At 40.4% G+C, this 14191-nt stretch overlaps 1 protein-coding gene across 16 annotated transcripts in view; it reads right to left on the bottom strand.

Annotated features, from left to right (window-relative positions):
* Positions 1-62: 62 nt before the first annotated feature.
* Positions 63-14191, bottom strand: part of LOC139983748 (rho GTPase-activating protein 5-like) — a 127158-nt gene continuing 113029 nt past the window's right edge. For all 16 annotated transcript variants that reach the window (XM_071997480.1, XM_071997475.1, XM_071997483.1 and 13 more), the window contains 8 exons: positions 12570-12735; positions 10586-10644; positions 7793-7834; positions 6487-6619; positions 5673-5750; positions 4583-4717; positions 4011-4113; positions 63-2650 (listed from right to left, as the gene is read on the bottom strand). In XM_071997480.1, the coding sequence (XP_071853581.1) occupies positions 2389-2650; positions 4011-4113; positions 4583-4717; positions 5673-5750; positions 6487-6619; positions 7793-7834; positions 10586-10644; positions 12570-12735 (978 nt within the window). In that variant the 3' untranslated portion in view covers positions 63-2388. The remainder of the gene's footprint in view (positions 2651-4010; positions 4114-4582; positions 4718-5672; positions 5751-6486; positions 6620-7792; positions 7835-10585; positions 10645-12569; positions 12736-14191) is intronic.

Below are 14191 nucleotides of genomic sequence, written 5' to 3'. Positions count from 1 at the left end.
GGAATCCAAGGTCATTATATTGAAGGTAACCTCCCACCACCCCACCCCCCAACTGCCCCCCTCATGTTGATATCAGTGGGTATTATTTACTCCGTAGGATTCACAGTATTACTACAAGTCCTTTCTTAACTTAAAAGTGAAGGTCCGCGAATGGAATTTTGTAGTTGCAAAAAAAATCACCGTTTTACGTTCAGCTGCTGCTTCTACACATATAGACACACATAAGGCCAAAGAGGTAATATTTTGATTATCATTTTGCCATGCAATAACAACATTATCCCTGGCTTCCAAATTGACTAGGCTAACTGTGATAAAGTTTTGAGAACAGGGTTTCAGGAGAGGGTGGAGAATGCAATTGTTAACCTAATTGGAACCACACAAGTTTCAAACACTGTGGGAGCCCAAAAAATGATCAATGTGAACTACAAAGAGACTCTTTACGCTAACCTCTCTGACATCCTGAAAGTCCCCCACAAAACCTACCCAAAAATGTTGGCGACCCACTCTGCGGTATTGTCTTAAGCTTGGTGTCTTAATTCCTTTTGTACAGGTTTCTGACACATTTGTGGTCGCTTAAAGCGTCGTAAAAATAACTGCTGCTTATTACATCCTGAAAGTCCCACACATAACCTACCAAAAAACATTTTGCGACCCACTTTTGCCTTACGGACACGTAGGGTATCTAGAGCCATGTCTCAATTCAAGTTATACAGGTCAATGACCCCAAGCAGCTCATGCATATTCATCATTGGAGAATGTTAATCATCCCAAGTAGGTATCAAGTATGAAGGATAGCACACTGACCAAGGATCTACTCACAAACTCTCACTGAACAATGATTTAACAGACTGCGTTACTGTGACAACGATACCTACGAGTGACTGAAACATTCCTTATCCATTAACTCAAAACGGTTTGACATTTTACAACTTTACCGGAGTGGCAATTCTTAAATCATTCCTTTGCATCTGTTTTATGAAGCCTGAGACATAGGTTCTGGTATCTGCTACAGAATACCAAATTTCAAAATGGCTGAAAATATGTTTTGACTCAATCTAGCATTGTTTTATTAATAAACTAGCAGTCCACTCACTCGGTTAGTTATTCTAAATTTGCCATTATTATTATTATTATTATTTGCCTTTTAGCGTGAAAATTCATTAGCTGTATGTCCTAAATAGTTATGAAACCATACAAACTGCTAGCCAATGTTAACAAAAAGGTTTAAAAAAAAAATTTAAACAAAAAGTTTCTCTAGTTCGTTTTTACCATTCTTTTAAGTTTAATTCTGAATTTTTCTTGTTAATGAGTTAAAATGCCACTTCTACTGCCTATTGAATACTGTACAATTCCAAATAAACAGCTCACTGCCAATAAATAAAAAGGCAGTGATTTCAGGCATCAAACTTTTCACCTTGATGTTTTATATAATTTTTTTAAGAAAAAACTCTCACAGGTAGACTAAAATGAAATGAAATAATAACTTCCATGCTTTAAAATAAAATTTTGTTGCTTTAACATCTCACACAAAACAGCTTGTAAATAAAGAAATGGGAAATGTTTGAAATGTGACCCGTTTCACTACTGACTTTGAGAAAATGTTGAAAGTGTGGCTCAGATATACTACAAATGGCTTGCCCAGCACCATCTGAATAGTGAAAAACCATGAACATTCTTTGTAGGACTTTTCAAAAATACTGACCAAATCCTCCCAGAAACTTTTGAAATATGTCGACTAGCTAAAATTCAAGCATCAACATTTTCTTTTTTTCATTTCCTTGCCATAGAGGGAGACATTTCATTTCTAATTTTGCTTAGCGATAGAGTTCCTTGAGATTGAACTAACGACTGATCCACAAGGTTCAGATTATCAAAGAGAAAACTATAGTAATTTCACCTAAGTTTTGACCTTTGACCCTGAAGAGAGAGTTCATAAAGTCAAGACCACAATTGCATATCAACACAGCTTACCCGAGACTATTATCACATTTTCGAAATGTTGTATGTGTATGATCAATGTAGATAACCTTTGACCTTTACATTTCACGGCCTATAACATCTGTCGTGACCCTTTATCAGCGGATAGTAAATTCACTTTTGAAGTTCATCGTGTTTGAACTTATGACCTTTCGGTATTCACTCTTCTCTCTACTCATCAAGCCTCTCTTCATGTTGGTCATGAACATGAATCTAGATGTGAAGACATGCAAAATTATCCAGCTGACCTCTTGTCGCTATAGCAACATGCTCTTGCATATTCATCATCCAGTGACATCACACCAGGGTACTCATACACATGCACGGCACATTAGCTCCACTACACCATCATATACCCACAGTTGGCAGACACGTTCCTTCCTCTGCGGTGCTCCACTGGTGACCTTTGACCTATCGCAGTTCTTCGCCCATGCCTTCCATCTGATTGGAGAGGAGAGCCTGGGTATCTCCATCCTCCACCATCTCTTCCTCCTGTACCGCTTCTCCGAAGAAGAAGTCTGTTCTCTCGATGAGCAGCCTGAAGATGTTGGCCAGCTGAGCCTCAATGGCCAGATCATCGAAAGACTGACTCCGAGGGTGCAACATGGACGGCCACCAACAGGTGGAAATGTTGTCGGAGGTCATCTTGTTTTGTTCGCTCTGTTGCATTATCCTAAAAGGAAAAGAAAATGGTTGATTAATAACCACCAAAATAGCAAGGTCCAACAGATTGCAACTTCCAATCAACAAACCCACTCCCCCACTTCCACCCGACATCTTACTCCCATCTCATCAACCACCCCCTCCCTCCCCCCACTCCCAACCTCCATCTTACTCCCATCTTATCAACCTACCCCCCTCCCCCCACTCCCAACCTCCATCTTACTCCCATCTTATCAACCACCCCCTCCCCCACTTCCACCCTCCATCTTACTCCCATCTTATCAACCACCCCCTCCCCCCACTCCCAACCTCCATCTTACTCCCATCGTATCAACCTACCCCCCTCCCCCCACTCCCAACCTCCATCTTACTCCCATCTTATCAACCTACCCCCCTCCCTCCACTCCCAACCTCCATCTTACTCCCATCTTATCAACCTACCCCCCTCCCCCCACTCCCAACCTCCATCTTACTCCCATCGTATCAACCTACCCCCCTCCCCCCACTCCCAACCTCCATCTTACTCCCATCTTATCAACCTGCCCCCCTCCCTCCACTCCCAACCTCCATCTTACTCCCATCTTATCAACCACCCCCCTCCCCCCACTCCCAACCTCCATCTTACTCCCATCTAATCAACCTACCCCCCTCCCCCCACTCCCACCCTCCACCTTACTCCCATCTTATCAACCTGCCCCCCTTTCCCCGCTTCCACCCTCCATCTTACTCCCATCTCATCAACCATCCCCCTCCCTCTCCCCCACTTCCACCCATCTTACTCCCATCTAATCAACCTACCCCCCTCCCCCACTCCACCTTACTCCCATCTTATCAACCTGCCCCCCTTTCCCCGCTTCCACCCTCCATCTTACTCATCATATACTTCAGGATGCTGAGTCTCTGTGGTGTGATACTGTGGATTGCAGAGTACAGTTCATCACAGAACACTCCTCCACCCCCTACCCCTGCCCCTCCCCACCAAACCCCATCATGTCCATCATTTTAACCGATAGCCTGAAGTCTACTTACCTTTCTAAATGTAACATCATATACTTCAGGATGCTTAGTCTCTGTGGTGTGATACTGTGGATTGCAGAGTACAGTTCATCACAGAACACTCCTCCTCCCCCTACCCCTGCCCCTCCCCACCTAACCCCATCATGTCCATCATTTTAACCAATAGCCTTAAGTCTACTTACCTTTCTAAATATAACATCATATACTTCAAGATGCTGAGTCTCTGTGGTGTAATACTGTGGATTGCAGAGTACAGTTCATCACAGAACACTCCCCCTACCCCTCCCCCCTACCCCTCCCCATCTAGCCCCATCATGTCCATCATATTAACCAATAGCCTTAAGTCTACTTACCTTTCTAAATGTAACATCATATACTTCAGGATGCTGAGTCTCTGTGGTGTAATACTGTGGATTGCAGAGTACAGTTCATCACAGAATGTGTCTGTGTCAATCTCTGTAGGAAAACAAAAACCAACAGAAGACAAAATAATAATGAGTCACTTTACAAAGTCTTCACCCCTCAAAGCTACAAACTCAAACAGATTATCACATGAGACAGTGTGGGGCTCATACAAGGAGAAACCAATGGGTTAAGGGTAATATTATTATTATTATTATTATATACCCTTATAATTATTATTAAATACCCTTACGGGTATTATTAAGGGTATTATATCTAGCTTTAACACAAACCCTGAACATTCAAACACAAAAGGTAGAAATTTCCTTCATTTAGTTTACCTCTCAATGCAGCGAGTAGGAATTTGCTTTCCCAGGCACTCTCTATGCACGTATTCAACGTTCACAAACTTCCTCATAAATTCGATATCTATTCTAAATACAGAGACAGATCAAGTTTGTTTTTTCCACCAGGCACCATTTAAACATTCAACCAACAAGTGAGCATGACAAGAGGTTCTTACGGCTGTATCTCTCAATGAGTTCGTGCTGTACGTCGTACGGCAGGATCGGCTCTGGAAGTCTGGTAAAGAATTGCTTGATGGCAGAAGCTGTGGCGTTGATGGTATAATTCATACTTTCTAGCACAAAGTCTGGATCTGAGAAGAAAATACAAATGTGTGTGTGGTTTATACATGAAAGTGAAGCGGTTACTCATGAAGGTGAAGTGGTTACACATGTAGGTAGCTGGTTACATACCTTACACATATAGGTAACTGATACCCGTGTAGGTAACTGGTTACACATGAATGTTAGTGGTTACACATGTTGGTAACTGGTTACACATGTAGGTAACTGGTTACACTTGTAGGTAACTGGTTACACTTGTAGGTAACTGGTTACACATAGTGTAAATCGAATGATCAGCATTTCAAAGTAGCAGTGAGGTACTGCATAGGCTTAGGACTCGCAGACACCTAGCTACTGTTTAGTACATGCCTAGTAATAGCGGAGCCCTAATGTAACAGAAGCTAGGCTATCTTATTTTTTAATTGTTTGAGACACTGCAGTAGACCTAGCTGCTTATTTATGATTCTGCGACATGTTTTGCTTTGTTCAAAACTCACTTTTGGTGGAAAAAGTTAAAATTTCATACTGCACAGAAACATAATTTTTGCAATTCCGTAGCACCGTGTATCTGCCTAAGTGCCTAACCTTTCTTAACAGAAAGTATTGATGTTGTAGATCTGTACTATGGAAACTTGAACAGCAATCATAGTGGTGAGTGAATTTTACGTCTTGGCGAGTAGAATTTTAGTCACAGTCGCCAAGTACTTTTGAAACTATTTGTTGAGACCTGTAAGATAGGATAACGTCTTTGTCTCCACCAACTTGCGAGCAGTCGCTTAGGCATGTTTCGTCTTGAGACGGGACAAACACACACATCTCTGTTCCCATGCCCCCAGTAGCAAGTACCTAGTAACGGCTTGTACTATAACAAATGCTTATCTTTCTGCTTTATTGGTCCGTCCCCACTTTTCCCCTGAAATTTCTGCCCCTGCCCACCCCCCCCCCCCTCCCCTCTGGCTATGCCACTGCTCTTGCAAAACTAACCTTGATCAAAGTGTGTCAAGATCTCATCAATGTCTTGCGTCTTTCCGGGCATCCTATAAATACCCTCTGATGTAATACCTGTGGGTAAAGACCAATGTGAATGAATTATGTTTCCATGACAACAAACTATAAAGAAGTGGGGGAGGGAAATAGCATGGGGGAAGAGAGAGAGGTGGGGGGAAGAGTGAAGGGGGGAAGAGAGAGGGGTGGAGAGAGTAGCGGGGAGGGAGAGAATGGGAAAGGGAGTAGGGGGAAGAGAGAAAGAGAAGGGGGAAGAGGGAGGGTAAGAGAGGAGGAGAGGGAGAAAAAGGAGGAAATAGGGGAGGGCGAGAGGGGGGCACATTCATTACATATCCTTCCTCCTCCATTTTCAATGATAACGATTTCAACAACAAAGTTTTCCCTCTTACTAATGCCAAGATAGTACGACCTGTTTTGGGGTGGGTTTTTTTGCAAAGTAAGCTTTGCTAAGCTACAAGGTTCAATTTATCACATAATCTGTTTTTAACAGGTTTCTTTAGGGTTCCTTGGAAAGTTTGTGGAAAGATTACTGACATATCTGTCATCTTAACATAAATTATTGGCTATGTAGTAAAATCAAAGAACAGATGTACTTCAAACAATAACAGACCTCATTGGTTTATCAACATCTCAAGTCTATAGTTTTTACATGTCTACAAATTTATGCTTAGGATTCAATTTCCCATATGGTTAACATGTTAGGCTATGGATGGTGCAATTGACCAATTGCAAAACAGAATGATTGTAATGGAAATGCTTAGAACTGAAAATAAGAACACCTTCATTTTGTTACCTTCTCTCTCAATAAAGTGGGTGCATTGTTCGATAAATGGCGGTACCCCTGATTCGTTAAATTTCAAGTCCTCGATCTGAAGGTCCCGGAGATGTCCCTTCGGCTTGCCTGGTTTAATTTTCGTTTTCTTCATCTGAAATAACATTGTTATAAAATAACATGAGTTTTGGGTATTGCAAGGGGTGAGGGGATGGGGGGGGATAGGGTGGTGGTGCATGTTAGAAAACATCTCCACTCCTTTTAATACTGGTGGTATGTCTATCTTACTACTGTTGCATTGCATACATCTTGTCAGATCCAATTCTCCCCTCCCCTTTACAAACCCTCCCCCTTCACTAACCCCCTCCCTCTTCACTAACCCACTCCCCCTTCACTACCCCTCCCCCTTCACTAACCCCTCCCCTTCACCAACCCTCCTCCCTTCACCAACCCTCCTCCCTTCACCAACCCTCCCCCCCCCCCATCAACATGTGTGACCCGCCATAACACTGTTCATGGTAAATTACAGCTTAATAATTATTTTTACAACATCTGGCACAAACTTTGTTCTACAAATAAATCAAATAATTCTCTGCTAGCTTTTCAAAAGAGTCTAAACACTATGCTTTATTGACAGTAGCAATACCAACACCTGTTACATAGACATGTGACCTGCATTTATGTAGATGGTAAAAAATTTTTTTTATCATATATAAACCTAGTTTTTCCTTTCCTTGCACACCCAACTGATCACTAGCTTTAATTAACAAGCACTGTATCTGTTAGTGTTGATCACATATCATCATTCCTCAGTTTTATTAATTATTACTTGTTCTTGAGTTTTGTATGACAAAATGAAAAATAAATTTGACCTTGAACAATTAATATTTCAAAACCACAATAGACAGGGAATCCAAGTTGATACAGCAAACCAAAAATAACTACTGTAATTTATTAAATCAAAACTACAGTATAAAATTGTCTCTTGAAAAGGAAATAAGGGCGGTATTGAAGAACTTAGCATGTATAGACTCCAGATGTGTGACCTGATTAATTCAATTGGCTTCAGCTTTGAGTACAATATTTGTGTATGTTGCCGTGTTGGATGAATCTAACCGTAATATGAGTAATTAACGACTTTGCGGTCCACGTTATAGTCATTGCCGACTTTGAAATCCGCGGTACCCCTCACAATTTTGCAAGGTCGATAGGAGTGACTCAATTGTTTTCACATTCGGGACACCAAAAAATATATAACCACTTTAAATTAAATTGTAAAATATATAAAAAAAATAAAGAGAATGAGAATGAGAAAAACTGCATTCACCTTTTTGACTTTTTTCTTCTGCTGTTTCTTGTCCTTGAGAGTCTGTGGAAAAAAAATGTATAATCTCCATGGTTACTGAAGGTGTAGCAATGGTGAAACAAATCCAATTAACATCTTGTCTTATGTATTATAGATGCTTGTCATGAAGACTTGATCAAGTCTAAAAATGTATAATCTCCATGGTTACTGAAGGTGTAGTCATGGCGAAACAAATCTAACTGACATGTTCTCTTATGTATTATAGATGCTTGTCATGAAGACTTGATCAAGTCTTATAATGTATAATCTCCATGGTTACTGAAGGTGTAGTCATGGGAGACACATCTAACTATCATCTTCTTGTCTTATGTATTATAGATGCTTGTCATGAAGACTTGATCAAGTCTTATAATGTATAATCTCCATGGTTACTGAAGGTGTAGTCATGGAAGACACATCTAACTATCATCTTCTTGTCTTATGTATTATAGATGCTTGTCATGAAGACTTGATCAAGTCTTATAATGTATAATCTCCATGGTTACTGAAGGTGTAGTCATGGGAGACACATCTAACTATCATCTTTGTCTTATGTATTATAGATGCTTGTCATGAAGACTTGATCAAGTCTTATAATGTATAATCTCCATGGTTACTGAAGGTGTAGTCATGGGAGACACATCTAACTATCATCTTCTTGTCTTATGTATTATAGATGCTTGTCATGAAGACTTGATCAAGTCTTATAATGTATAATCTCCATGGTTACTGAAGGTGTAGTCATGGAAGACACATCTAACTATCATCTTCTTGTCTTATGTATTATAGATGCTTGTCATGAAGACTTGATCAAGTCTTATAATGTATAATCTCCATGGTTACTGAAGGTGTAGTCATGGGAGACACATCTAACTATCATCTTTGTCTTATGTATTATAGATGCTTGTCATGAAGACTTGATCAAGTCTTATAATGTATAATCTCCATGGTTACTGAAGGTGTAGTCATGGGAGACACATCTAACTATCATCTTCTTGTCTTATGTATTATAGATGCTTGTCATGAAGACTTGATCAAGTCTTATAATGTATAATCTCCATGGTTACTGAAGGTGTAGTCATGGGAGACACATCTAACTATCATCTTTGTCTTATGTATTATAGATGCTTGTCATGAAGACTTGATCAAGTTTTATAATGTATAATCTCCATGGTTACTGAAGGTGTAGTCATGGGAGACACATCTAACTATCATCTTCTTGTCTTATGTATTATAGATGCTTGTCATGAAGACTTGATCAAGTCTTATAATGTATAATCTCCATGGTTACTGAAGGTGTAGTCATGGGAGACACATCTAACTATCATCTTCTTGTCTTATGTATTATAGATGCTTGTCATGAAGACTTGATCAAGTCTTATAATGTATAATCTCCATGGTTACTGAAGGTGTAGTCATGGGAGACACATCTAACTATCATCTTCTTGTCTTATGTATTATAGATGCTTGTCATGAAGACTTGATCAAGTCTTATAATGTATAATCTCCATGGTTACTGAAGGTGTAGTCATGGGAGACACATCTAACTATCATCTTCTTGTCTTATGTATTATAGATGCTTGTCATGAAGACTTGATCAAGTCTTATAATGTATAATCTCCATGGTTACTGAAGGTGTAGTCATGGGAGACACATCTAACCATCATCTTCTTGTCTTATGTATTATAGATGCTTGTCATGAAGACTTGATTAAGTCTTATAATGTATAATCTCCATGGTTACTGAAGGTGTAGTCATGGGAGACACATCTAACTATCATCTTTGTCTTATGTATTATAGATGCTTGTCATGAAGACTTGATCAAGTCTTATAATGTATAATCTCCATGGTTACTGAAGGTGTAGTAATGGCAAAAACAAATCTAATTAACATCTTCTCCGATGTATTATATAGATGCTTGTCAGATGAAGACTTTATCAAGTCTAAAAGTGATCTATTCAAATGACAATGCAAATTTCATAGCTTGAATCATATTATTCACTCATAATAGTGATAAAATATCAAGATAAAATTACAAACTTCCTCCCTGTTTTGCGCACGTCGTTTATTGTTAATGTAAAATGAAACATATATCGAGAACATGGCAGACACTTATTTTCCGCTGATTAACGAGCACTGAGTGAGAAAGATCAGAATTGTGTTTCCTATTTGAACAGTAGCAATCTTTGTTCGGACTAACCGGAAAGTAGGACAAGCAAACACAAACATCTACTTTGCAATAAAATGTTTTCAGGTACATGTACAAGTGGAGTGTTAGCTCAGTGGTTAACGCCGGTGCCTATCAATCATAAGGTCCCCGGTTCGAGTCACTCCAAGATTAATGTATGTCGTCCAGTTACAGAGTTGTTGACAATTGACAATTCATAATGATGGACGTTAAATATGAATGTAAGGGACTGACTTCGGTCAGCTTGCGGCTTTGATAAGCCAATGAGGCTTATTCGCTAGTTCCTGCTTGCAGGAGGATCTTAAATACATAAATACATACATACATTGGAAAAAAGAAATTTCTCCCAAAACATTGCATTCTGTTTGTTCATAACACCCACTTATTAATTGACCGTTTAATTTTTACGAATTTTTAAAATTTTGCTTTTACACAGTACAATGGAGAGTTTAATGTTCATAATGAAATAATGAAAAAAATATGGATCATGAAGATATATGAAGTTTGATCAATGAGGAGTCATATTTTTAGAGTTAATACTATTTAATAAATGATTCTAAGAAAATAAAGAATTAAAAAATTCTTACAGGATAAGGATCAACTGTATTACTCTTTGATATTGGACAGTCATCAGGAGCAGCTTGTCCTGCAAAATAAATAAATATAAATAAATACATACATACATATAAGTAAAATAAATACAAACAAATGCAAATAAATATACACAATAACTGAAGTCAAATAAAGCTAAACATAAATAAATGCAGACAGAAAAACAACAAATAACCTTAGTGTTCAGAGGGGAGTTCATTGTCATGAACAAAGAAGAACAGACTCCCTTCTCATACATATCCTTCAATAAATTAACATTTAATGAATATTCATGACCATGGAGGAAGTGGATAATTTTGTGCCTGCTATACTGTCCTCCCACATGATGCTTTAAAGCCCTCTTACTGACAGTATGAACAGTTCCTTACCTTTATCTGATTCTAGTGCTAATACCACTCGATACTGTCCTCTCATATCATGCTCTCGTACTGACAGTATGAACAGTTCTTAATGAAATCTGATTCTAATGCTCATACCACTCTATACTGTTTTCCCTATCATGCTTCAAAGCACTCGTACTGACAGTATGAACAGTTCCTAACCCTTATCTGATTCTAATGCTAATACTATACTATGCTGTACTACAGTGTTCCTATAAATACTGTTATATTCCTGTATTCCTATGAATCCTACAGTATTCCTATCATGCTTCAAAGCACTAGTACTGACAGTATTAACAGTTCCTAACCCTTATCTGATTCAAATGCTAATACCACTCTATGCTGTCCTCTCAAATCATGCTTTAAAGCACTAGTACTGACAGTATGAACAGTTCCTAACCTTTATCAGCCAGTTGGGACAATTTCCTAATGCTATTACCTTTCTAAACTGTCCTCCCGTGTCATGCTTCAAAGCACTCGTTCGGACAGTACAAACAGTTCCTAACCTTGATCTGATAGAAACATGTTATTTCATACTGCTCGTACTAACAATACGAGTGCTCTGAAGCAGGACATGACACTACAGTAAAACTGTCAGTACAAAGTTCTTTGAAGCTTGACACGAGAGTCACTAAATAGACAAAGTTGTCCCGACTCGTTGGTTCCCTTCGTCCTATACCTAACAGTGTACTGTCATTGAACTTTCTAACATGGTAACCATTACTGGCTGGTATGGTTTATTTGATCATGAATATTCATAAGCTTTCCATACCTAACAGTGTACTTTCATTGAACTTCCTAACATGGTAACCATTACTGGCTGGCATGGTTTATTTGATCATGAATATTCATAAGCTTCTAACATGGTCACCATTACTGGCTGGCATGGTTTATTTGATCATGAATATTCATAAGCTTCTAACATGGTAACCATTACTAGCTGGTATGGTTTATTTGATCATGAATATTCATAAGCTTCTAACATGGTAACCATTACTGGCTGGTATGGTTTATTTGATCATGAATATTCATAAGCTTCTAACATGGTAACCATTACTGGCTGGCATGGTTTATTTGATCATGAATATTAATAAGTTTCTAACATGGTCACCATGACTGGCTGGCATGGTTTATTTGATCATGAATATTCATAAGCTTTCCATACCTAACAGTGTACTTTCATTGAACTTCCTAACATGGTCACCATTACTGGCAGGCATGGATTATTTGATCATGAATATTTGATCATATTTGACATAATCTGATCATAATCTAATCTGATCATTTGATCATATTTTGATCATAATCATATTTGATCAAATTTGATCATAAGCTTCTAACATGGTCACCATTACTGGCTGGCACGGTTTATCTGATCATGAATATTCATAAGCTTCTATAACATGGTCACTTACTGGCTGGTACGGATTATTAGATCATGAATATTCATAAGCTTTAACATGGTAACCATTACTGGCTGCCATGGTTTATTTGATCATGAATATTCATAAGCTTCTAACATGGTCACCATTACTGGCTGGCATGGTTTATTTGATCATGAATATTCATAAGCTCATACCTATAAGTCTCTCGAGTTCCTCCAGGAATTTGTCAGTGTTGTCCTTCTCGGGATCTTCTGACTTCTTCTTCTTTTTATCCTGCTGTTTCTTTTTGGATCGGGGTTTGTCGTGAGGGGTGGACTTCGGAGACGACTTCTCGGCTGATTTCATCCTCACTCTTTGATTCTGTGTGAGGGAATAAGGATGAGAAATGAGACATTACCGCACACAGTGTCTATGTGCTCCCACCGCATAGACCAGAATGCAACAACCTTCCCCCATGTAACGGACAACTTCCCCCTTGTGTAGGACAACTTCCCTATCATTCACATACAAATATCACCACTAATGATACATATTCTAACCAATTCTCTGATCTAGTGCAGGGTTGTTATTCTTTTTCTTGGAGGTTGATTACTTTCTCAGGGAGAGGGATTATGAAGCGGGAAGGGGAAAGGGTTGGTGAAGGGTGAGGGCTGGTGAAGAGTGAGGGCTAGTAACGGGGAGAAGAGAAGGTTGGTGAAGGGTGAGGGGAGAGGGTTGGTGAAGGGTGAGGGGAGAGGGTTGGTGAAGGGTGAGGGCTAGTGAAGGGTGAGGGCTAGTAAAGGGGAGAAGAGAAGGTTGGTGAAGGGTGAGGGGAGAGGGGAGAGGGTTGGTGAAGGGTGAGGGGAGAGGGTTGGTGAAGGGTGAGGGCTGGTGAAGAGAAAAGAGAGGGTTGGTGAAGAGTGAGTGGAGAGGGTTGGTGAAGGGTTAGGGCTGGTGAAGGGGAGAAGAGAAGGTTGGTGAAGGGTGAGGGGAGAGGGTTGGTGAAGGGTGAGGGCTGGTGAAGAGAAAAGAGAGGGTTGGTGAAGGGTGAGTGGAGAGGGTTGGTGAAGGGTTAGGGCTAGTAAAGGGGAGAAGAGAAGGTTGGTGGAGGGTGAGGGGAGAGGGTTGGTGAAGGGTGAGGGGAGAGGGGAGAGGGTTGGTGAAGGGTGAGGGCTAGTGAAGGGTGAGGGCTAGTAAAGGGGAGAAGAGAAGGTTGGTGAAGGGTGAGGGGAGAGGGTTGGTGAAGGGTGAGGGGAGAGGGTTGGTGAAGGGTGAGGGCTAGTAAAGGGTGAGGGCTAGTAAAGGGGAGAAGAGAAGGTTGGTGAAGGGTGAGAGGAGAGGGTTGGTGAAGGGTGAGGGGAGAGGGTTGGTGAAGGGTGAGGGCTAGTGAAGGGTGAGGGCTAGTAAAGGGGAGAAGAGAAGGTTGGTGAAGGGTGAGAGGAGAGGGTTGGTGAAGGGTGAGGGGAGAGGGTTGGTGAAGGGTGAGGGCTAGTGAAGGGTGAGGGCTAGTAAAGGGGAGAAGAGAAGGTTGGTGAAGGGTGAGGGGAGAGGGTTGGTGAAGGATGAGGGCTGGTGAAGAGAAAAGAGAGGGCTGGTGAAGGGTAAGTGGAGAGGGTTGGTGAAGGGTTAGGGCTGGTGAAGGGGAGAAGAGAAGGTTGGTGAAGGGTGAGGGGAGAGGGTTGGTGAAGGGTGAGGGTTGGTGAAGAGAAAAGAGAGGGTTGGTGAAGGGTGAGTGGAGAGGGTTGGTGAAGGGTGAGGGCTAGTAAAGGGGAGAAGAGAAGGTTGGTGAAGGGTGAGGGGAGAGGGTTGGTGAAGGGTGAGGGGAGAGGGTTGGTGA

Source organism: Apostichopus japonicus, chromosome 16 (assembly GCF_037975245.1).
Source record: "Apostichopus japonicus isolate 1M-3 chromosome 16, ASM3797524v1, whole genome shotgun sequence".
In the NCBI taxonomy this organism is placed as follows: Eukaryota; Metazoa; Echinodermata; class Holothuroidea; order Aspidochirotida; family Stichopodidae; genus Apostichopus; species Apostichopus japonicus.
This window is presented reverse-complemented; position numbering and strand designations above follow the sequence as displayed.